Genomic DNA, 24,824 nt, shown 5'->3' on the forward strand with positions numbered 1-24,824 from the left:
ATTTAAAAAATTACAATGTTTTTTGTACGCTCAGAAAAAAAGGCTGCAAAAACTGTGTGAAGGAAGCTTTATGGTGGCCTAAGCCAACCCAGGTGACCGTGCACTGTTCCTACAATTGTCTGTGGAACATGCTGCACTTTTCATATCTTCTTTGATTGTTATAATTCTTCACTAAAGTTACTCATTTACACAAATAATTGACCAGTATCTAAAAATATGAGTTTTCTTTATTTGGAATACGTTTTCTACTCTCCTGTGATACAGTATAAATACATTCTATAAATACTGACCCCAGGTGCCCCTCTGTGTCACAAAACTGTCACTTGAACCCATGGCGTCCCTCCATGTCACAAAACCCATGTCCAAAAATCATGGCAAATGGTAGAAAAGCTGAAAAGGCGTCGGATCCCATTTGGAAGAAGTGGGAGGGGGGAGCAAACATCTATGTGAGTATTCATATGTACAACAGTTTGTTAGTGTTCCTGTGTATGCTTCTATATATATGTGTATATACATATATACGCACACATACACAGGTATATACTCATACATATACCCACATACATGCACAAACAATTTGTTCTACACCCATTTACAAACATACCCAAGAAGGCAGAGGTGGGAAACTGTGTATGAAATACATATTTTTATGTAAAAATAGTAGGTGTCTGCTGCCACGTCAATCAATGTATACACCTGACATTTTAAGATCTCTGGTACATATTATGCTCAAAGCTCTAACTCAAAGAGTTGAAACCCAAACAGACAATATTTTATACACATCTCGTCCCCATTCACATCTATGAGAAAAAGATAATAAAGAGAATAACAAAATAAGTCTCTTCTTTGAGTATTCACCCAAAGTCAGAAAGACAGGCTATCTGGCCAAACTAATATGTCTAACTGGAGCTCTCACTGAAGAAAAAGTTGGGGAACTGGCACACTTTTCTTGAGTATTATAAAAAGAAAAAGTCAGTATACCAATCCCAAAGGGTTTCATTCAGTGGCTAGACATCTGTAACCTACACGGCTAATGACTAGATGCAGTTCAATGACTACTAGAGAGACTGCCTATGCTGGGAGTAGAGGCCAATAATTGCAATCTTTTAAAGATGGCTGGCTTTCTATATTTGGCACTGGGAGGATTAAGGTAGTATAGAAATTGAGGTGATTTCCACCCCATTCCACAGCTGGTATAAGAATTTGGCACACATTTGGGATATCGCTGAGGGAGATAAGAAAATTAAGTCAATGAGCATAGTGTTTGTTTCAATTCTGTAACTAATTGTATTTTCTTTAGTCTTTCTTTGAAAACATTTTATTTTGAAAAATTTGATTTACATCGTACTTCGGATAGTAAAGAAGACATTTCTTCCACAGCAGCTTATCTATACTGTAGTTCCAGTTTCCAAGCCAGTATAGCTTTATTGTACACCTAGATGGCATTGATTTCTGGGACAGGGTATGAAAATTAGGCTTGTTTCCCTCCTGCCTCTTCTTCACTCAGAATCTCCTGCTCCTCCTCATACATATTCTTAGCTGCAGACCATTATCTGTAAGGTCATATCCCTTCCTCAGCTAAGCTTCCGTAATGCTCTATGTGCCTTCACAATGGTAAAAGCACTTTAGAATACAAGAGCACAGAAGACGTGTTCTTGATGGGTCTTGGCTGAACAGACCCTTTACACCATCATCATAGAAGCAGAGCCCAACACCAGTCCCCCTTCCTCTTTGGGGGTATGGAATGTGTCATTTCTGCCACTTCTCCCTTGCCTCTGACACTATATATAGATGTATTGACCAGGCAAGGAGGAAGTGCAACATGATGGGGTGCTATACTCTAGTAGTGGAGTGTGAATGGGGTAGGCCAGTGCTGTTGAAGCCTGCAGAAAAGGTGTTGTATGGATGAAGGCTTTGCAGTCCCACCAGAGAATTTGGAATCATGGTGATGGTGTTAGGTGTCATGAGTGGAATATCGTCTGGAGAACGACGTAAAGTAAGTGTGTAGTCAGGAAGAGTGGCCATACGCAGGTTATCATGGCTGGAGACCCCTCCTCCCTCACAATCAGGGTGTCCAGCATTTATCTGAAGAGAATTGAGTTCCTCAGGAGGTACAGGGCTGTGTGATGGATCCCGCGTGGCTGAGGCACGCTGTGGACTATGCTGTCGTTGTGTGTCTTGACGACGTTTATCATTACGGTAGTACAGTGCAGCAAAAGCCAGCACGTTAAGAAACAAAAGAGAGGCTCCAACTGCGATAGTAACACTAAGTTCAGTAGAATAGTCCCTTGGATCCTGTATCACAACCGGGTCCAGGTCCGGGTTCCATTTGGATGCTGGACCATTTAGTGTGGGAGAAATAGCTGGTCGTTTAGTATCCCAAACCTTGGGTCGACGGGTTATATGTGAATTCTGGGTAGTGTCAGATGGTGGCACCTTGGTGGTAGTCGAAGTATAATGAAACATATCATGTAGATTATACAAGTGGGGAACCAGGTGTTTCCAAAATGCCACTTTGGTTGCACGGTAATGATCTCGTTCACGTGGTTTTAGACCAATGTGTAGATAAAGTTGATCCTGTGGCTTGTATTTCGACCATGCCATAGTCTCAAAACGGTTTGCTTTTGTGTGGATGAACTTGGTATCTTGTGGGACAGGCTTGTTGGGGTCACTGGAAAAGAAAAATAAAGGTATGTAAGTTGATCAATCTTTTTTTTTATAAAAATGTGTCTAGAATGTGAAGAAATAAAAGCCACAAATTATGTTCCTATATCATGATATAAAACGACTTAAAGACATGTCAATTAGACTGCTATTAGGCCTGCCCTTGGTTATGGAAACCTCCAAGTGCTCCCTGGAGCCAATAGCTATATTGCATTGCGATAAATTAAAAACACTTGGAGACATTTATTAAAAAATAGTTGTAATATTTATTGGTTATATCAACCTTACTTTGGTTTTAATCCATTTGATTTTCGTTTGCAAACTGCACATCTATTATATGTTAAAGATTGAAAAACTTCCGCGCCATTTACTTACCCAGTTTTAGCAAAGTTAGTCCAGTAGGTCATGACCACAGCGCTTAACATCACATCATTCTTGGAAAAATTGCAGGGAAACAAATCTGTTGGACCCACCATGGGGACACCAAATACATAGGGCACCTCATCTCCATGGGCTGCATCAGACCATATAGGTTTCATTAGGCTCTGGCAGTGATGATAAAAGGCATAAAAATAGGTTGGTGAGCCATATCGAGCGTGTAAATCGGCTGTTACCACTGACGGTTCTACCCACTGGTGGTCAGTGAACAAAGCAACTAATGTTTTTCGACGAGTCACAGGATTGTCTCTGTCTGCCCAATCTGTGTACATGAACTTGATGGTCTCTCGAAGTGTGTCTTTCCCTTCTGGGTATCCATACAAGTTATCCACAAAATTTGAAACTGAATAATCAAAATCACTCCCAGAAACACCATCTTCTGCATCTACCACATTTTCCACAAACTTGAGGCCTTCTCCTTGGTTCACTCCTAGCATTATATCATAGTTGAGAAATTCTCCTTGCTCCATAAGAATCTCAGGATCATCTGGAATGACGTCTCCATCGATAACTGGACCAAATGCTACGTGATAACGGGCTGGTTGAATATCTTGCTCCACCAACTCTTTGGCATTTTTCTGGCGAAGACAATCAACCATGTCGACAGTGTCTAGCACATTACAACCCACTTTTTCTGCAAGCAATCTTGTATACTTAACAGGCTGGTAATTAACTGCCCAGCTGGAGAGAGCAGAGCCGCTCTGTATGATAGCTCTCTGGAACAGACCTGTCAAGAAAGTAGATAACCGCATTAAACAGTTTGTACCCAACGACACAATTTCTATTTAAAAGTTGTAGTTTTTGACTTTCTTTGAAGATATACACCTCTATATCCATATATAACCACTGATAGAATCTCAGCACCATAGTACTGCCTTAGAAGTGGGTGCTTCTAGTTTTCATCTCAGCATCAGACACTGTGAGGCAGAAAGACGGACACAGAGAGAAAGATCTGCAGCCCAACTTCCTGCCCAGCTGGTCTCAGTGTGTGCCAGGGAAGAAACACAGCACAAGGGGATCTTTCTAAATAGGGGAGATGGAGTAAAATGAATGGAATCAGAGAAGAGGAAGAGAGCGAGTTGGAAAGTAAGGGGGAGCAAAGGTTAAAAATGGATGGTATGATATTGCTGATAGCAGGAAGATTGCATTCATATATACACCACTTTATCACAAACCAAATTCAACACAAACGGTAGCTCCACTTTGGAACAATACTTCACTAGCCCAGAGGGAATTTCTTTCATACAATTTTTCTATATAACCATAGAAAAAACACTGAGTTTCATACAAGGAGGAATGAGAAACTGTGATTTTCCTAATCTGATTAGTCTGTAGGCGGCATCTTTACCACAGCCAGTAGATAATAGTTTCCAAATGACAGGCTGCCATAAAACTAAGGAGGCAAAGGGGACACATGATTCTTCAGGTGCAGATACAGTGGGTACGTAAAGTATTCAGACCCCTTTAATTTTTTCACTCTGTTTCATTGCAGACATTTGGTAAATTCAAAAAAGTTCTTTTTTTTCATTAATGTACACTCTGCACCCCATCTTGACTGAAAAAAACCCAGAAATGTAGAAATTTTTGCAAATTTATTAGAAAAGAAAAACTGGTCATAAGTATTCAGACCCTTTGCTCAGATACTCATATTTAAGTCACATACTGTCCATTTCCTTGTGATCCTCCTTGAGATGGTTCTACCCATTCATTGGAGTTCAGCTGTGTTTAATTAAACTGATAGGATTTGATTTGTAAAGGCATACACCTGTGAATATAACACCTCAAAGCTCACAGTGCATGTCAGACCAAATGAGAATCATGAGGTCAAAGGAACTGGCCAAGGAGCTCAGAGACAGAATTGTGGCAAGGCACACATCTGGCCAAGGTTACAAAAGAATTTCTGCAGTTCACAAGGTTCCTAAGAGAACAGAGGCCTCCATAATCTTTAAATGGAAGAAGTTTGGGACCACCAGAAGTCTTCCTAGACCTGGCCGTCCAACCAAACTGAGCAATCGTGGCAGAAGAGCCTTTGTGACAGAGGTAAAGAAGAACCCCAAGATCACTGTGGTTGAGCTTCACAGATGCAGTAGGGAGATGGGAAAAAGTTCCACAAAGTCAACTATCACTGCAGCTCTCTACCAGTTGGGCCTTTATGGCAGAGTGGCCTGACGGAAGCCTCTCCTCACTGCCAGACATATGAAAGCCCGCATAGTTTGCTAAAAAACACATGAAGGACTCCCAGACTATGAGAACTAAGATTCTCAATGTGAGGAACTGAAATACTTTCCCAGCACAGATGACTAGTTACCTCAATTTATGTTGTATTTACATGCAATGACCTTATCTGGTGGGGGAATATGTGCCTTTCTTTCTCTCGGCAGGGGGGCCACTTGGGTTCACACCACTCCAGACTGGCCGGAGACTTCACTGGCTGTGAATTCAATGTACATTGGTTAGGGGGTTGGGAGTAGAGTTGAGAGACTTGATGTGGGAGTGCAGTTGTGTCTGGGGATCTGAAGCGAAAGGAGCAGAGTTAAGGCCGCTCCTGGAACCCATGAATAGACTATCGAACTTGGAACTAAGTTTTCTCGGGCTTCGGTCGTGAGATCTATATTCCCCTAGGAATTATCCCATGGACTATTTTTACTGACTTGTTGCTGATCCCGTGGACTGGGGGCATTACATTGGGGTCATCTACCTGGACTTACTGAAATGCTTGTATGGATACAAATAAAACTTGTTGCATCGTTAACCTGCCTAGGTGATTACTAACACCCACAACTCTAGATCTTCACAAGTGGTGGCAGCAGTGGGATCACCTATCTCTGAACAGCGTATCAGAGAAAGTTACTGATGGTGACTTGGCAGAAGAGATGGCAGACTCCATCTACAAGAGACTCAAGTAGGAGCAGCTGAGAGCCCTTTGCTCTGGGAGAGAGCTGGAGTGGTTGATGGCGGACAACCGGATGGCCCTAATACAACGCTTGGACGAGTGGGATCGAGAACACCCACAGGAGGAGATCAGTCCAGATGTAGAAGAGGATAGCCCAGTGGACGGACAACAGCCGCGGGCAATCATTCCGATGGCAGAGGATCGATTGACCGAGTTGGGGCGGGTGCTGGCTGCGCTAGGAGAGCGGGCCACAGAAAGAGAACGGGCGGCTGTGATAAGCAAATATCTGGGTGTCCATATAGCCGTAACCCCACCACTCTCTGCGCAGATGACAGTGGATAACGGGAGAGAGGGACCCGCATCTCTGAGGTACCGGGACATACCACAGTTTAATGAAGACACCACGAGTATTGATGACCATCTTCGATTATTTGAGAACCTCTGCCTGCTTCATGAGGTGTCCATTGAGGACTGGCCGAGATTCTTGAGTGTTGGCCTGACCGGGAAAGCCAGAGAAGCTTTTAATAACTTGTCTTCTGGGGATCAGAGGTGTTACGCTACCATTCGCAGCGCATTACTGGAGAGGTATGCCGTCACACCTGAAACCTACCGGAGGAAGTTTCGGGAGACTGAAAAGCCCAATGCACATACGCACCGGGAGTTTGCCAACACATTACGTACAGCATGTGCTCGGTGGATCGAAGGACTGGGAGCTCGGGAAGCTGAACATGTCTTGGATATATTCATGCGGGAGCAATTTATGTCCAAGCTCCCACGTGACATAAAGGAATGGGTGGCGGATAGAAAACCACGGAGTCTGGAGGTGGCTGCAAGATTGGCTGATGATTGGTCTGCCAATCATCCAGGCTGGTGTGGGAGAACAGCTCTGGCAAGTCAGGAACAGGGGCTTCCCGAGAGGCCAGTGAGACCCATGGTCCAGCGAGAGGAGGAACTGCGAGGATTTCGTACTCTACAAAGAGGGGGAGGTCTCCAAAAACCCCAAGTACGGCCAGCATCAGGGCGAGGGGGATTAAGCTGCCATAGCTGTGGACGCATGGGACACTTCGCCAGGGAATGCCGGGCCCATTCGCGTCCACGTCATCAGCATTTCCAACCTGTGAACAGTGTACTGCAATGGGGCTGGAATGCTGGGAGCGAGAAAAGAGGGGGAGGTCCCCCAAAACCCCAAGTACGGCCCACATCAGGGCGAGGTGGATTAAGATAAAATAACTGCGGACGCAGGGGACACTTCGCCAGGGAATGCCGGGCACATTCGAGTCCACGTAGCTGGAGGAGAATCTCTGAACATTTGGACAGCCCGACTACATTTAGACTGGGGACACAGCAAGAGAATGGTGGATGTGGGGGTAGTGCGACACCTACCTGTGGATGTGTTGCTGAGCAACAACTTAGGAGCAGGGTTGGTGTGCCACTGGACCAGTGTCGCAACCCGAAGCCAAGGACTCATTCCCGCTGCATCAGAAGACCTCGACATGCCAAATAACCTCCCGCCAGTGTGGGAGAGACCACGGCAATGCTGATGGACTATCGAGACAGACTGAGGAAGCCACGAACTCTGGTAATTGTCGTCAGAAGAAGGATAGTCAATTTCATGAATTGGAGCCCAATACTTGCCGTGCTGGAAAAGTGGGGGAGGAATGTGAGGAACTGAAATACTTTCCCAGCACAGATGACTAGTTATCTCAATTTATGTTGTATTTACATGCAATGACCTTATCTGGTGGGGGAATATGTGCCTTTCTTTCTCTCGGAAGGGGGGCCACTTGGGTTCACACCACTCCAGACTGGCCGGAGACTTCACTGGCTGTGAATTCAATGTACATTGGTTAGGGGGTTGGGAGTAGAGTTGAGAGACTTGATGTGGGAGTGCAGTTGTGTCTGGGGATCTGAAGCGTAAGGAGCAGAGTTAAGGCCGCTCCTGGAACCCATGAATGGACTATCGAACTTGGAACTAAGTTTTCTCGGGCTTCGGTTGTGAGATCTATATTCCCCTAGGAATTATCCCATGGACTATTTTTACTGACTTGTTGCTGATCCCGTGGACTGGGGGCATTACACTGGGGTCATCTACCTGGACTTACTGAAATGCTTGTATGGATACAAATAAAACTTGTTGCATCGTTAACCTGCCTAGGTGATTACTAACACCCACAACTCTAGATCTTCACACTCTGGTCTGATGAGACAAAGATAGAACTTTTTGGTGATAATTATAAGCGGTATGTGTGGAGAAAACCAGGCACTGCTCGTCACCTGCCCAATACAATCCCAACAATGAAACATGGTGGTGGCAGCATCATTTTATGGGGGTGTTTTCCAGCTGCAGGGACTGGATGACTGCTTGCAATTGAAGGAAACATAAATGCGGCCAATTACAGAGAACCTGATGAAACCTCTTCCAGAGTGCTCTGGACCTCAGACTTGGCCGAAGGTTCACCTTCCAACAAGATAATGACCCTAAGCACACAGGTAAAATAACAAAGGAGTGGCTTCAGAACAACTCTGTGACCATTCTTGACTGGCCCAGCCAGAACCCTGACCTAAACCCAATTGAGCATCTCTGGAGAGACCTGAAAATGGCTGTCCACCAACGTTCACCATCCAACCTGATGGAACTGGAGAGGATCTGCAAGGAAGAATGGCAGACGATCTCCAAATCCAGGTGTGAAAAACTTTTTGCATCATTCCCAAGAAGACTCATAGCTGTACTAGATCAAAAGGGTGCTTCTACTCAATACTGAGCAAAGGGTCTGAATACTTATGACCAAGCGATATTTCAGTTTTTCTTTAATAAATTTGCAAAAATTTCAACATTTGTTTTTTTCAGTCAAGATGGGGTGCAGAGTGTACATTAATGAGAAAAAAATGAACTTTTTTTTTTACCAAATGGTTGCAATAAAACAGAGTGAAAAATTTAAAGGGGTCTGAATACTTTCCGTACCCACTGTATGTTCACAGAAGCTCTAATGTATTTCAAAGAGAACACACAATTATAAATATGGAAGAAAACCCTCCCGAGCAAAACCAATACATTGTGTTATGCCTAGCGCTTCGTGAGCCAAGAGGTTGGTGCATTTGTGTCCCTGCCAATTTTGCTTTGTGAGTTTTCCTTTACAGGGGTTGTGGCTGCTTAACTTGTTCCCACACTACGTTTCGTATTGCACCTCAACCACATTCACGTCAATAAAGCTGGGCTGCAATGCTAGATATAACTCATGGACATGAGTGGCATTGTTACTAGAAGAAAGCAACCATGATTTTCGAATCCTGTTCAATCCCTTTAAGGCCATGGGGGACATGAGTAAAGGAAGATACAATTGAAGAATGTAACAGAATGAAATTAATATAACAATGAAAGTAAAACAGAAGGATTTTCAGGGTATCGAGCATAGAATAATATTGAAAATATAAAGGTTCTCTTTTTTTCGGTCATTTCAGTACCTTAACAGTTGGCCAAACAAAGGCATCTGGTGATGGAATCATGGAATAATGTCAGGTGATCCAAAGACCTTCAATGTCGTGGAACAGACATACAGACATGGAGTTACACCGTGTAATCATGAATCAATGGCAAAGTGTGATGGTTACTGGATGGTGTTCATGGAGTAAATACAGACACAGAGAGACATTATTCTACTAAGGAACGATCACACGACAATCCTGCTATAATGTCAGGACGACACTGCAAATTCAACATACCTTCCGAGTGATGAGAAAGGGTGAGGAGACTGACGCAAGAGGCTCCAATGCCAGAGCCAAACACTGTGATCCTGCGAGGGTCACCTCCAAAAAATGCCACATTTTCGCTCACCCAACGAAGAGCCTGAATTTGATCAAGAAGTCCATAATTTCCTTTAGCTGCTTGATCTCCAGTACTTAAGAACCCTATGAAGATAATAAGTGCATTGTGGTTAGTGATAACTTTGCAGCTTTGTGTTAAGCAGATATATGTTAGCCAATTTGCAGTAAAAACACACTGATGTATGTACATATACAACATGCCTAGTTTACATCAGCACAATTTTTGAAACACAGTTTTTTTGTTAGAAAGTTAGAGGGGTTAAAAGTTGATCAGCAATTTCTCATTTTTCCAACAAAATTTACAAACCATTTTTTTTGGGACCACATCACATTGAAATGACTTTGGGGGGGACTATATGACAGAACAAACCCAAATGTGACACCATTCTAAGGACTGCACCAAAGTCCTCAAAACCACATTCAAGAAGTTTATTAACCCTTCAGGTGCTTTATAGGAATTAATGCTACGTGGAAGGAAAAAATGAACATTTTACTTTTTCACAAAAATTTTACTTTAGCACCAATTTTTTTTTCACAAGGGTAACAGGAGAAAATAGTTCTTAAAATGTATTGTGCAATTTTTCCTAAGTATGCCGATACCCCATATGTGAAGGAAAACTACTGATTGGGCGCACAGCAGGGCTCAGAAGGGAAAGAGCTCCAATTGAAATCTGGAGTGTAATTTTGTCTAGAACAGATTACAAATGTCCTTGACATGCAAAAACAGGAGAAACCCCCACAAGTGACCCGTGACCCCATTTTGGAAACTACATGTCTTAAGGAATTCATCTAGTGGTGTAGTGAGCATTTTTAACCCTCAAACGATTCATAGAATTGAATAACACTGGGCTAAGTCAATGGGAAATGTTACCTTTTTTATACTAAAATGTTACTTTGGCCTCAAGTTTTCAATTTTCAAAAGGAATAATAGGAGAAAATAGACCACAAAATATGTTATGCAATTTCACCTGAGTACTCCAATACCTCATATGTGGTCGAAAATTACTTTTAAGGCACCATGCAAAGCTCCGAAGGAAAGGAGCGCCAATTGTAATGCACATTTTGCTTGAATGATTTGAGGGCGCCATGTCATATTGGCAGAGGTCCTGAAGTGCCAGAACAGCAAACACCCCCCATAAGTGATGTCATTTTACAAACTTCACCTCTCAATAAATTAATCTAGGGTTGCAGTGATCGTATTGACACCACGTGTGTCACAGAAACTTACACCATTGGGCAGGAAATAAAAAATAATTACATTTTTCACACAAAAATGTTGTTTTAGGCCCAGATTTTACATGATCACATGGAGAAATGGGTAAAAATGGCACCAAAATGTGTCACGCATTTTCTGAGGAACGTGGCCATACTCTTTATGTGGCTGTATAGTACTGATTAGCCACACGGCAAGGCTCTGGAGGGAAGGAGCGTTATTTGACTCTTGGAGAATAAATTATTGTAGAATAATTTGCGTGCTCCATATACTGAGCCGCAAAGTGCCAGAAGAGCAGAATCCCCTTTCAAGTGACCCTGCTTTGGAAATTACACCCCTCTGGGAATTTATCTACAGATTTAGAGACTATTTTGACTCCATGGGTGATTTCCAGAAACAAGCAGCAGTGAATATTGCTGAATGAAAATTGCAAATCTGCCAGTGTAGTGCTCATACATTGTGCCCAGCTCATGTTTCTGGAGACACGCATCTGTAAATTAAGTGTGATTTCATCACTACAGAATTCCAAATGTCTATGCTAACGGTGGTTTAGGCACACTATGGGGCTCAGAAGGGAAAGGAGCATTTGGAGCAGAGAATTGTGGGATTTTCTTTTTTTTGGGGGGGTTGGGGGGACGAAAAGCTATAGTGATTTTCCAGAGCCTTTGTACTACTAGTAAGCGTGGAAGTCCCCTATATTTCCAATGACAGATGACGGACCTGAGTGCAGACTTGCTTTAATTGGGAGCATCTTATATAACATTTTGGATCACATTTATCCTGCTTTCTACGCTGAGCACTTACATCGGGGTTTCCATCTAAATCTCCGAGTGCCGTGATTCACATGAAAACCCTGAGGGATCCAATCACTATAATGAGGCAGCAGAGTTACTCTGGACTCCGTCTGGGCTCTGTTCAGCAGTGTCCTTCTTTTCAGATGTGCACAAATCTGTGGCGGATTGCGCTTTTATGCACACTTTAAAAAACAGCCACCATCGGATCGTAGGACAGACAGCATCCGCAGTGACTTCATCTGCCTGATTATAGGGAATCTTCCATCGGGAGTTCCGTCTGAATCACGTATTTCAGAAATTTACACGGAAATGCAGGTGTGTGAGCCGAGCCTTACTGTGATCTTTGGGAGGTAGAATGAAAAAAATCAACAGCAAGTGAAGAAATGGTTTTATTTATTTTTTACGCTGTTCCTTGTGAGGTATAATTGATTAGACAACTTTATTCTTTGTGTCAGTGTGATAACAGAAATATCAGATTTATATTGGTTTTAGTTCCGTTTGCCTGCTGTCACACACTGAAAGCCACTTTTTTTTTGCAAAACAAAGTTTCTGGATAGCAGAATTTTGAAAGCTATAATTTTTCCATATTTCAGCCGACAGTAACGCGATGGCTTGTTCTTTTGCAGGACAAGTTGACGTTTTTATTGGTAACGTTTTCGGGCACATGACATTTTTTGATCACTTTCTATTCAGTTTTTTGGAAGACAGAATGAACATAAAACAGCAATTCTGGAATTATTTGTGTTTTTTTTAATGCAGTATATAGGGAGGCTGTGTTGGGCTCATGCAGTATATGAGGAGGCTGTGTGGGGCTCATGATGTACAATTGAAGGCTGTGTGGGGGCTCATGCTGTACAATGGGAGGCTGTGTGTGGCTCATGCTGTATATAGGAAGGCTGTGCTGGGCTTATGCTGTATATAGGGAGGCTGTGTGAGGCTCATGCTGTATATGGGGGGGCTGTTTGGGGCTCATGCATATGGGGGAGGCTGTTTGAAGCTCATGCTGTATATGGGAGACTGTGTGAGGCTCATGCTGTATATAAGGGGCTGGGGGGTTCATATGATATACAGAAGGGGCTGTACTTGGGTTCAAAGATATATAGGGGGGTGTCAACATGCTTAATTCTGCTCAATATTAAGTGATACAATTAATATTAATAAATTAATATTGAGTAGAATTAATTTCAAGCTATTGGTTCGGCCCTCCACAACAATCATGGTCTGTCATATGGCCCCTTGGGAAAATTAATTGCCCACCCCTGTTGTAGAGTGTCTCTAAAAAAGAAAGCACCTAATAGGGCAATTTCATAAAAGGGTTTCTCCTACAAACCAAGAACATTTAATCAATAGATCTTTGTATAATAACTATCACAATTGGATGTGTTTAAAAAATAAAATGTTCCTGTGCTGAGATAATCTTATAAATGTGCCCCTGCTGTGTACTGTGTAATGGCCGTGTCTGACTGTGCAGGAAGATGGATTGATCATACCACATCTCCTGAGTGTGAGGTGGAGGAGTGGGGTGGTGGTGGTGGTGAGAAAAAGAGTATACATACATTACAGCATGGGATTGCAGCTGCTGGTTTCTGTGAGGTAAGACATTTCACTGCCTGTTTCACCCCTTAACGACCAAGCCATTTTGTATTTTAAAGACCAGGCCTTAATTTTTAAATCAGACCACTGTCACTTTATGTGCTTATAACTCTGGAACGCTTCAACGGATCCTGCTGATTCTGAGAATGTTTTTTCGTGACATATTAAACTTTATGTTAGTGGTAAAATTTCTTTGATATGACTTGTGTTTATTTATGAAAAAAACGGAAGTATGGCAAAAAATGTAAAAATTTTGCAATTTTCAAACTTTTAATTTTTATGCCCTTAAATCAGAGAGATATGTCACAAAAATAGTTAATAAATAATATTTCCCACTTTACATTAGCACAATTTTGGAACCAAATTTTTTTTTTATTCGGAAGTTATAAGGGTTAAAAGTTGACCAGCGATTTCTCATTTATACAACAAAATTTACAAAAACATTTTTTTAGGGACCACCTCACATCTGAAGTCACTTGGAGGAGTCAATATGACAGAAAATAGCCAAAAGCGACACCATTCTAAAAACTGCACCCCTCAAGGTGTTCAAAACCACAGTCAAGAAGTTTATTAACCCTTTAGGTACTACACAAGAATTGAAGCAATGTGGAAGGAAAAAATGAACATTTAACTTTTTTTCCCCAAAACTTATCTTTGGACACAATTTTGTTTTATTTTGTCAAGGGTTTCAGGAGAAAATGAACCACAATATCTGTTGTGCAATTTCTCCTGAGTACACTGATACTCCATGTGTGGAGGAAGACCAATCTTTAGGCGCACGGCAGTGCTCAGAAGGGAAGAAGCATCACTTGAGATTTTGAATGTCAAATTGGCTGGAATCGAGAGCGGACGCCATGTTGCGTTTGGAGAGCCCCTGATGTACCTAAACAGTGGAAACCCCACATAAGTGACCCCATTTTGGAAACTAGACCCCCTAAGGAACTTATCTAAATGTGTGGTGAGCACTTTGAACCCCAAGGGCTTCACAGAAGGTTATAACGTAGAGCTGTAAAATTAAAATATCATATTTTTTCCACAAAAATGATCTTTTCACCCCCAATTTTTATTTGCCCAAGGGTAACAGGACCCCAAAAGTTGTTGTGCAATTTGTCCTGAGTACGCCGATACCCCATATGTGGGGGTAAACCACTGTTTGGGCGCATGGTAGAGCTCAGAAGGGAAGGAGCGCCGTTTGACTTTTTCAAAGCGAAATGGGCTGGAATTGAGATTGGATGCCATGTCATGTTTGGAGAGCCCCTGATGTACCTAAACAGTGGAAACTCCCCATAAGTGACCCCATTTTGGAAACTAGACCCCCCAAGGAGCTTATCTAGATGTATGGTGAGCACTTTGAACCCCCAAGTGCTTCACAGAAGTTTATAACGTAGAGCCGTGAAAATAAAATAATCATATTTTAACAGGACCCCAAAAGTTGTTGTGCAATTTGTCCTGAGTACACCGATACCCCATATGTGGGGGGGAACCACTGTGATTGCCTTACTGCGATCCTTGGGAGGCAGAATGCACAAATCCACAAAAGGTGAAGAATTGGTTTTATTTTTTACGCCGTTCCTTGTGCGGTATTAGTGATATGGCGACTTTATTCGAGTCGGTGCGATTGCAGTGATACCAGATTTATATCCTTTTTTCGTGTTTAGCTTCTGTCACATACTATAAGACACTTTTTTTGGAAGAATTTTTTGTATGAAATTTTTACATCGCGGCATTTTGAGAGCTATAATTTTTCCATATTCCGGCCGACAGTCATGTGCGGGCTTGTTTTTTGTGGGACGAGCTGACGTTTTTATTGGTACCATTTTCGGGCACATAACGTTTTTTGATCGCTTTCTATTAAGATTTTTGTGGAAGCAGAATGAACACAAAAACTAGCAATTCAGGAATTGTTTTTTCATCGTTCCGCGTGTGGTAAAATTAGTATAGCAGCTTTATTCTTCGGGTCACTACGATTACAGCAATACCTCATTTAAAATTGTTTTTTTATGTTTTGATGTTTTTTACACAATAAAAACTTTTATAGAAAAAATAATTATTTTTGCATCACTTTATTCTGCGAGCTATAACTTTTTTATTTTTCCGCTGATGACGGCTCGTTTTTTGCGGGATAAGATGTCGTTTTCAGCGGTACCATGTTTATTTACATCCGTCTTTTTGATCGCGTGTTATTGCACTTTTTCCAAGTGGTATGATGATACCGCTTGGAAAAAGTATAATTTGCTACTTTTTTGTGTTTTTTTTTTACGGCGTTCACTGAAAGGGTTAACCAGGTTGGCGCTTTTATAGATGGGATTTTTACAGACGTGGCAATACGAAACGTGTATTTTTTTGTTTATTTTATTTTACATAAAAATGTGTATTTTTAGGGGATTATTTTTAAATTATTTTTCATTATTTTTTAATATTTTTTTTACATATTTTTTTAAAAAGTGTTTTTTTTACCTTGTCCCTTTATGGGACTTTCACTTTAGGTATAATACATTACAATGCTCCAGCATTGTAATGCACTATACCTATGCTGAAAGCTGCAGACACCATGATGTGAGCATGGTCTCTGCAGCTTTCTGTAGGTGGATGACCCGGAGGTTGCCATGACACCTCCGGGTCATCATGGCACAGGTCGGGACCCGCGATTAAATCGCGGGAACGCTGACCTGAGGCAGAGGGAGCCCCCTACCCTCTGCCTCCCCCCCTTAAAGCTGTGATCAAGCGCGAGGACGCCGCTCTTAGCTGTCAGTGCAGAAGCTCAGCCACTGCAGTGCTGAGCTCCTGCACAGATCGGGCAGGAGAGGCTGAAATTTCAGCCTCTCCTGCCCGATTGCTGCTGTGTTTGGTCGGTCAGATTGACTAACCAGTCACAGTGCTTGGGGTGCAGGGACCGACTGCAAGAGTCCCTGCACCTCTTGCCGTGCCTGTCAGATGTCATAGACAGCTGTCGGCACTGAACTGTCACTGCAGTTCAAAGCCATGACGTGCACAGTCGGTCCTGGTGCTGTAAGTTACAACCGCCCATGACGGACTGTGCACGTCAATGGACATTAAGGGGTTAAAACATGTTTTACCTAAAAAAAAGGATCATTTGTGATCTCTTGCTGTCCTGTCTGTATATCCCCCCTTCCCCCAGGAGATGTGATATGATCAGACTATGTTCCTGTACGGTCAGACACAGCCATTACAGAGTACACGGCACGGACACATTTATAAGATTATCTCAGCACAGGAACATTTTATTTAAACACATCCAATTGTGGAAATTATTATTCTTCCAAGATCCAATGATTAAAATGAGTCTTTTTTGTGGGAAAAGACCTTTATCTTGAAATCGAGAGTTTATGTGGATCTCCCTCAACAACCCATTTCCCTTCTAGTATTGTGTAGGGGATGCAACACATTGATCAGCTTCCCACAGAATCTGGCGGTGTCAGCCCTCTCCTGGGATCGACTCTGCTCCGCAGTTAGAATAAGATAGAAACAAGGGTTTATTCCCTTGGGCAGTAAATATTACTTCTTCCTTAATTCAAAAGGTTTGTTTAGTGAAATATAACAGTTGACACATTACAAGAATGTACAGACCCCTTCATCAGGACTATTTATCATTTAAATGATGCGGCAATAATTAACAACAATATATTAAAAACTACACCAAAATAGGACACCACCAGGATCACATATGACTGGAGGTCAACAACCCCCCCCCCCAAAAAAAAAAAAAGAAGAGAAAATTAATATATATAAACCATATATTCATAAAAATACAACTAAGTTATAGATCAAAAAAACATTTATCTTGCAGGTCTTACTTAGTGTCTATGGCTAGGTAGCATACCAGTAACCTCAGTATATTTAGGAACAATATTGAATGGTTAAAAAGGCTCTAGAAAATTAATAACAGACTACTCTGGGTGACCACTTCAAATATGGCCACCAGTAGATGAATGGTGACATTGTGAAAGTCATAACAATGCATGGAAAAATAAATCAAAGACTTGTCTGATATAGCAAATTAAGGTAAATATCAGCTACAGAATCCAAGAGTGTCAAAGAACCTAGCAAGGTGTGTGATCGCCGCGCGACCCCAGGAAATATGTGGTGGCTACTAAGCTCGCTGATAGCGTTATGTGGGATCTATATTATCTTCTAAACAGTCTGAAGGAAACTGACGCCTCGGTCTTCTCGTGTCCGGTAAGTATGTACACGAAGTCATATTAAAATACATATTAAAATACAACCCTCAAATAATAGTTAAGTGCATATTTTCTAAGAGTATTTGGAGAATTTTTGCCTGATTAGCTAAGCAATACCACCATGGAAGTCATCGAACAGATACAGTTATGGACTGTGCAGTATGGAATTGATACATATTTAGCAAACACATATGGTGGAAGACAGGGCGCATCTAATCCTAATGTTGTCAATCGCAAGACTGTATTCTAGCTGGATGCTATGAACTAATGAAGACTACTATCCATGAAAATTAAGTGGTAACACAAAGGACAAATTAGTGCTTATGTGACACTAGGAAAATGTTGTAGTCATTATGTAAGTATTTAAGACAACTAGTAGATATGTTACATCTGTAATAGAGTAAATAATGTACATCCTGTAAGAAGAGTAATCATCAAAAAAACACTTAAATCATCCACAACAGAAGAATCCTCTAAACTGCTAGTCCAGCTACGTGGTGTATCTAGTGGATTATGAGCGTGGGAAATAATACTGGACATACCAAACCACCACTCCACAGCCACGTACACATAGGTCTAATGTTAAAGAATTTAAAAAAGCATGGTCTCTCGATACACCGCATCTTCACACATACAGTCAAATGTTAAAGCTTGGGCACCCCTATTCATGTTAACCTTTTTTCTTTATAACAATTTTGGTTCTTGCAACAGCTATTTCAGTTTCATATATCTAATAATTGATGGACTCAGTTATATTTCTGGATTCAAATGAGGTTTATCGTACTAACAGAAAATGTGCAATCTGCATTTAAACAAAATTTGACTGGTGCAAAAGTATGGGCACCGCAACATAAAAGTGACATAAATATTTCATAGATCCTCCTTTTGCAAAAATAACAGCCTCTCGTCGCTTCCTGTAGCTATTAATGAGTTCCTGGATCCTGGATGAAGGTATGTGTGACCATTCCTGTTTACAAAACAATTCCAGTTCAGTTAAGTTTGATGGTCGCCGAGCATGGACAGCCCGCTTCAAATCATCCCACAGATGTTCAATGATATTCTGGTCTGGGGACTGGGATGGCCATTCCAGAACATTGTAATTGTTCCTCTGCATGAATGCCTGAGTAGATTTGGAGCGGTGTTTTGGATAATTGTCTTGCTGAAATATCCATCCCCTGCGTAACTTCAACTTCGTCACTGATTCTTGCACATTATTGTCAAGAATCTGCTGATACTGAGTTGAATCCATGCGACCCTCAACTTTAACAAGATTCCCGATGCCGGCATTGGCCACACAGCCCCAAAGCATGATAGAACCTCCACCAAATTTTACTGTGGGTAGCAAGTGTTTTTCTTGGAATGCTGTGTTTTTTAGCCTCCATGCATAACGCCTTTTTGTATGACCAAACAACTCAATCTTTGTTTCATCAGTCCACAGGACCTTCTTTCAAAATGTAACAGGCTTGTCCAAATGTGCATTTGCATACCTCAGGCGACTCTGTTTGTGGCGTACTTGCAGAAACGGCATCTTTCGCATCACTCTCCCATACAGCTTCTCCTTGTGCAAAGTGCACTGTACTGTTGACCGATGCACAGTGACACCATCTGCAGCAAGATGATGCTGCAGGTGGTCTGTGGATTGTCCTTGACTGTTCTCACCATTCTTCTTCTCTGCCTTTCTGATATTTTTCTTGGCCTGCCACTTCTGGGCTTAACAAGAACTGTACCTGTGTTCTTCCATTTCCTTACTATGTTCCTCACAGTGGAAACTGACAGGTTAAATCTCTGAGACAACTTTTTGTATCCTTCCCCTGAAAAGCTATGTTGAATAATCTTTGTTTTCAGATCATTTGAGAGTTGTTTTGAGGAGCCCATGATGCCACTCTTCATAGGAGAATCAAATAGGAGAACTACTTGCAAGTGGCCACCTTAAATACCTTTTCTCATGATTTGATACACCTGGCTATGAAGTTCAAAGCTCAATGAGGTTACAAAACCAATTTAGTGCTTCAGGAAGTCAGTAAAAAGTAGTTATGTGTGTTCAAATCAAGAAAATGATAAGGGTGCCCATACTTTTGCACCGGTCAAATTTTGTTTAAATGCAGATTGCACATTTTCTGTTAGTACAATAAACCTTATTTGTATCCAGAAATATAACTGAGTCCATCAGTTATTAGATATATGAAACTGAAATAGCTGTTGCAAAAACCAAAATTGTTATAAAGAGAAAAGGTTAACATTAATAGGGGTGCCCAAACTTTAACATATGACTGTAGGAACAACTTTGATACTCTTACATTACCTGAATCCATGGACAATACTTACAACTGTTTTGACACACTGAAGAAAAGAGAGATATTCTAGATATAAATGGAAAACTTTAATTCTTGAGTGACTGAATGTAAATCCCAAACTAATTATATGATCTACAAAATCTACATATTTATCTATTGAAATGGTCATTATTGTATTCTTGTACTTTCATCTGCTTTAGGTCGTATAGTAATACCCAACCAGTAGTATATTTATTGGACTCTACCCTGTATAATGCTGAACACCACCTAAGATATATCCTATATAATCACAAGTATTAGAATCCATGTAATCTCCAGATCCATTCTTATCTATCATTTATTTTTTATGTTTCATTATACTCCAGAATTAGTTGCTTAATTAATATTTAACTGGGAACTAGGAAGACTTTGTACTCATTATTTATTATTCCTTTACATTACCACTACATGTCCATGGATAGCAGTTATCACTAGGTCATAGTATCCAACTAGAATAGGAAAGTGAGATTAAGGCTATGTGCCGACGTAGCGTTTTAAAACGCTCACTAAAAACCGGACTCCTTACCAGAAATCGCGCGTTTTTTTCTGCGCGATTTCACCGCGATTTTACCGCAATTATGATTGCGATTTTGCCGCGATTTTCGAGTGCGATATTCAAGCACTTTCCAAGCGATTTGAAGCATCGCTTGGAAAGTGATTGACAGGTTGGTCACACTCGTCAAACATAGTGTTTGACAAGTGTGACCAGGTTTTTACTATTGAGGCCACCTATGCAGCATCAATAGTAAAAGATAGGATGTTAAAAAAAATCGGGGTATATTTACCTTCCGGCGTCCCGCGCTGCATTTCCGGGCCTCAGCGTTCCCAGTAATGCCTTGCGAGACCTGTGATGACGTAGTCTCGCGTTGCTATAGCGATCTCGCGAGACCGCTAGAGTCACGCAAGACTACGTCATTACAGGGCCTTGCCGCAAGGCATTACTGGGAACGCTAGAACGGGAATGCAGCGCGGGACATCGGAAGGTAAATATACCCCGATTTTTTATTTTTTATTCTTTTTTTTACAGGGGTATGGTACCCAGGGCCTGGAGGACAGTCTCCTCTCCTCCACACCGTGGGTACCAACCGCACATGAGACGCTTAACTTCCCGCATGGTGCGCATAGCCACATGCGGGAAGTCAGCGATTCTCATGCATTCCTATGGGTGCGGAATCGCGGCAATTCTTTGCGATTCCGCACAAAAGAATGAGCATGCTGCGATTTTTTCCGCGATGCGATTCCGCCACGGAAAAAAGCGCAGCATTAGCACAGCATGTGCGGAATGCCATAGGAATGCATGGGGGGCGTTCTGTACAAGATTTTTAAGCGTTTTCGCGCCGAAAATCGCGGCAAAAACGCTTAAAAATCGCTACGTGGGCACATAGCCTAACAGCTAAAAAATTAGTTGTCCCCCCCATATTCTCACGTTTGTGAACTAAATATCTTCACTCCATACTGCACAAACCATGTGTATATCGTTAGAGGATTTCCATAGTGGTATTACATAGGCAACCAGGCCTAAATTCTCCAAACATTCTTACACACTTAACTATTATTTGAGATTTGTATTTTAATATAACTTCAATATATACACTTACTGGAAATGAGATAGGACCAAGTCTTCACAGTTTTCTTAGGACAGTTTAGAAGGAAATATAGATTCCACATTCCGCTATGATTGAGCTTAGTAGCCATCGCACGCCTTCCTGTCATGATCCATGCTGGATCAGGACTGATAAAGAGCACAGGTAACCTTTTTTTTTTCTTAAGCTGTGCTTAAGTTTGGTTTTTGCCCCCGGTGGCCATTAGGATTATTGCACGGTGGTGTCGTTTGTTCTAAGTTTGCCCCTGGTGGTGGTGCACTCTGGTTTCTTTAGTTAAGTGCACATGATTATAATGCAGGTGTGATTGCTCTGGCTCTGCTATAAAAGTCACAGGTGTTGCAATCAGGGTTGGTGATAGTGTTCATTTCAACCATCCTTGGTGGAGGAAGGAGCTGGAGAGCTTTCCCTGCAGCACTATCTTAGCCCTGGTGTGGAAGGAGTCATAGGTGATTTCCTTGTAGCTCTGACAGAGCTTTGTGGCAGCGATTCAGGAGGAGAGCTGCATTCTGGTGGTGGACTCTGTTGCCAGGAGCAAGTGCAACAGAGTAAAGCTAAGTGGTATTTCCCTGTTTGTGTTTTTCCTTAGTGTGTATTAGCACAGCGGTGGGGCCAGTGCCTGCGCCACCCAGCTCCCTAGCAAGGGATAGGTGTAGGGTGTGCTAGGGCAACATGTTCCTGATCGGCGCCCGATGCGGAACCGGCATAGGGAACGTTAGGAGCGTTAGGGACACTGACTAAGGGGAGTGCAGGAGGTCTCCATGTCCCCTTTACCTATCGCAGGGCCCACCGTTGTAACTGTTTCCCCTTTCCCCATGTCTTGTTGTTTTAGTTACCGGCCTGCGGGCCGTGTCAAACAGGACAGCATCACGTGCCGCGTCTTGTTGTTTTAGTTACCGGCCTGCGGGTCGCGTCACACAGGACGGGTCATCGTGACACTTCCTAGGTTCTTTGACCCTTTTAGGCCTCCATAGCAGCTGTTTAATGTAGATCTCTATTTTTTGGTTTATACACACACCGACACAAAACATCACCATCCACTAGTGGGTTTTTTTGTCACCCAAGGCATTCTGTTATTATCCTATAGAGCCTTTTAAACCACTTAATATTACTCCTACATATAACAAGGTTCCCAGTATGGCACCTAACCATGGTAGTTAGGTAATATCGGAAAGATAAATGTAACTCATACACGAATACATTTTTTAGTGAATCTTTTTGAGGGTAGAGTCCCAGACACAAGTCATCTTGGTGGTCTCCTATTCTGGCGAAATTTTGGATATGTAAAGGTTTCTTACTCCCATAATATTTGCATGATAAATTGTTCTGGTGAAGAGATCTGTACAACCCTGAAATGCGTCTGTCAACATATAAATTGTTTGAATTAAAGAAGTTTGTGATATTTGGAAGAAGTGTGCCAAATACACTCATTTTTACAAGTTTTCATCGTGAGAACTAAAGTCTTGCATCTGTGTTAAAATAAATCCGATAGTCATTAAATAGAGTGCCACTGCTGCGCCATTCAAACTGGGTACACTGGACCCTTATTTTATGAATGGTGGAGTCTCCATCATTTAGACCCCAGTAATCAGCCATTTATCACAGATTCTGTAGACGGGTGATAAGTTATGAGTCTATCAAGTCTGCTGGACTCCTGCTGGGTAGTCAAGGATCACAAGATTTATCCTGTGACCACAGGGACTAATAAAGCCGGTTTTGTTGTGTAATAAGCAATAAGGAAGGTAGAGATAGTAATAAACCATATAAAACCCCATATCTATGGGGAGTCCTGCTTTCTAAGACATCTGCCTCCCCCATACTGCAGCTGCAGGCTCCTCTGGCAGTAGGAAAATTGTTACCAAAATGGCAACGTATACACAATTTTTGATGAAAAGTAAGAAATGCTTGATGGAAAATAAAAAAAATAAAAAAATATCCACACTTGCACAGCCGAGATGTATTGGTAGCCTGAAGGCAATATGGACCGTCATTACTTTTGCAGCAGGGTATCCAGGATAAAACACATAATTAGACGTTGAGCACTGCACGGCAAGCCTTTTGCCGTACATTACAGAATAACAACTTGACACCAGGACACCTAACATGTTGAATAAGAAAAAAAAATAAGAAAAAAAAAATCTTAATTTGGAAAAAACAGGGAGGAAAGTAATGAAAAAGCTAGGAGGGGGGGGGGGCAGTAAATTGATGAAATGAGCTCCCCATTACTAACTCATAATTTTAATATTAAATGCTTCGGGAAACCCATTATCTTTGATGGTGCCCTGAGGATGACAAATAAATGGACTTATTAATTACTGCATTTTATTCAACAATTACATATGCATAAAGCTAAAGGCATATTTGGAAAGAAGGTACAGGGAAGGTAAAGAAAAAAGATACAAAGAGAGCGTGAAGATGAGATAAATAGTCACCAACCCAGAACTCCCACACGATAGTTTAAGGTGATGACTATGACGGTGCCATAGCTGGCCAGTACACTTCCATCAATCATATTGCCGCTGCCCTCCATGTAGGACCCTCCGTGGATGTACACCATGACTGGTTTGGCGCCTGTGTCCCGGATATCTGCAAAGGGAGAAATAAAAATAATGGAGCTTGAAAAAGTTACTGAGTTAGTAGAAAAAAAATCTCTTAGGTCAGGTTAGCTTTCATATGAAGAACCAAGGAACAATCAAGGAGCCTCAGTTCACATACATTAGACAAAACACAACAAGGGGAATGAAGTAGAGACGGCCAATTCAACACACAGCGGGAATAGCCCCCTGTAGCGCTACCATCGCCTTCCACAGCATTGAATGCAGAAGCAAGAAAGCATGCATTTCATGCCAAAGACTAGACAAGCACTTTCTCAGGACTGTGACCGTGAGATATCTCCATTTTGAGATTGACAGCAGCTTATGGGAATACGCACAGTCCTGTGAAAGAAGATCACAAGGTTGTGAAATGAATTCCCCAGCAAGAAACATGGCGCTGCCCTATTTCCAGGAGAAAGTCATGGACATCAAGCAAAGTATATGGATATAGTAACATGAACAGACAAGAGAAAAGCACTTTTCTACATCAGGCGAATGTGTCGCCTCAGCTCAATCTAAAAAAGGTATAAGTAACGCTTACAAGAAAGGAGCAGTGAGGGTTAAATACAGCAATGAGAAATAACCCAAAAATGTAATAATCCTACTCCTCACTCATAGGGATTGCAAACCAAAAATAAGGATTTGGGAATCGGCAATGAACGGCAAAGAAAAGGTGAGGA

General features: G+C 41.8%; 1 protein-coding gene across 4 annotated transcripts in view; it reads right to left on the bottom strand.

The window, feature by feature from the left end:
* Positions 1-209: 209 nt before the first annotated feature.
* Positions 210-24,824, bottom strand: part of NLGN3 (neuroligin 3) — a 160,773-nt gene continuing 136,158 nt past the window's right edge. For all 4 annotated transcript variants that reach the window (XM_073556159.1, XM_073556157.1, XM_073556160.1 and 1 more), the window contains 4 exons: positions 23,987-24,136; positions 9,716-9,901; positions 3,040-3,829; positions 210-2,671 (listed from right to left, as the gene is read on the bottom strand). In XM_073556159.1, coding sequence (XP_073412260.1) covers positions 1,834-2,671; positions 3,040-3,829; positions 9,716-9,901; positions 23,987-24,136 — 1,964 coding nt within the window. In that variant the 3' untranslated portion in view covers positions 210-1,833. The remainder of the gene's footprint in view (positions 2,672-3,039; positions 3,830-9,715; positions 9,902-23,986; positions 24,137-24,824) is intronic.

The sequence above is a fragment of the Dendrobates tinctorius genome, unplaced genomic scaffold (genome assembly GCF_039654945.1).
Source record: "Dendrobates tinctorius isolate UK_male_01 unplaced genomic scaffold, ASM3965494v1 ptg000231l, whole genome shotgun sequence".
In the NCBI taxonomy this organism is placed as follows: Eukaryota; Metazoa; Chordata; class Amphibia; order Anura; family Dendrobatidae; genus Dendrobates; species Dendrobates tinctorius.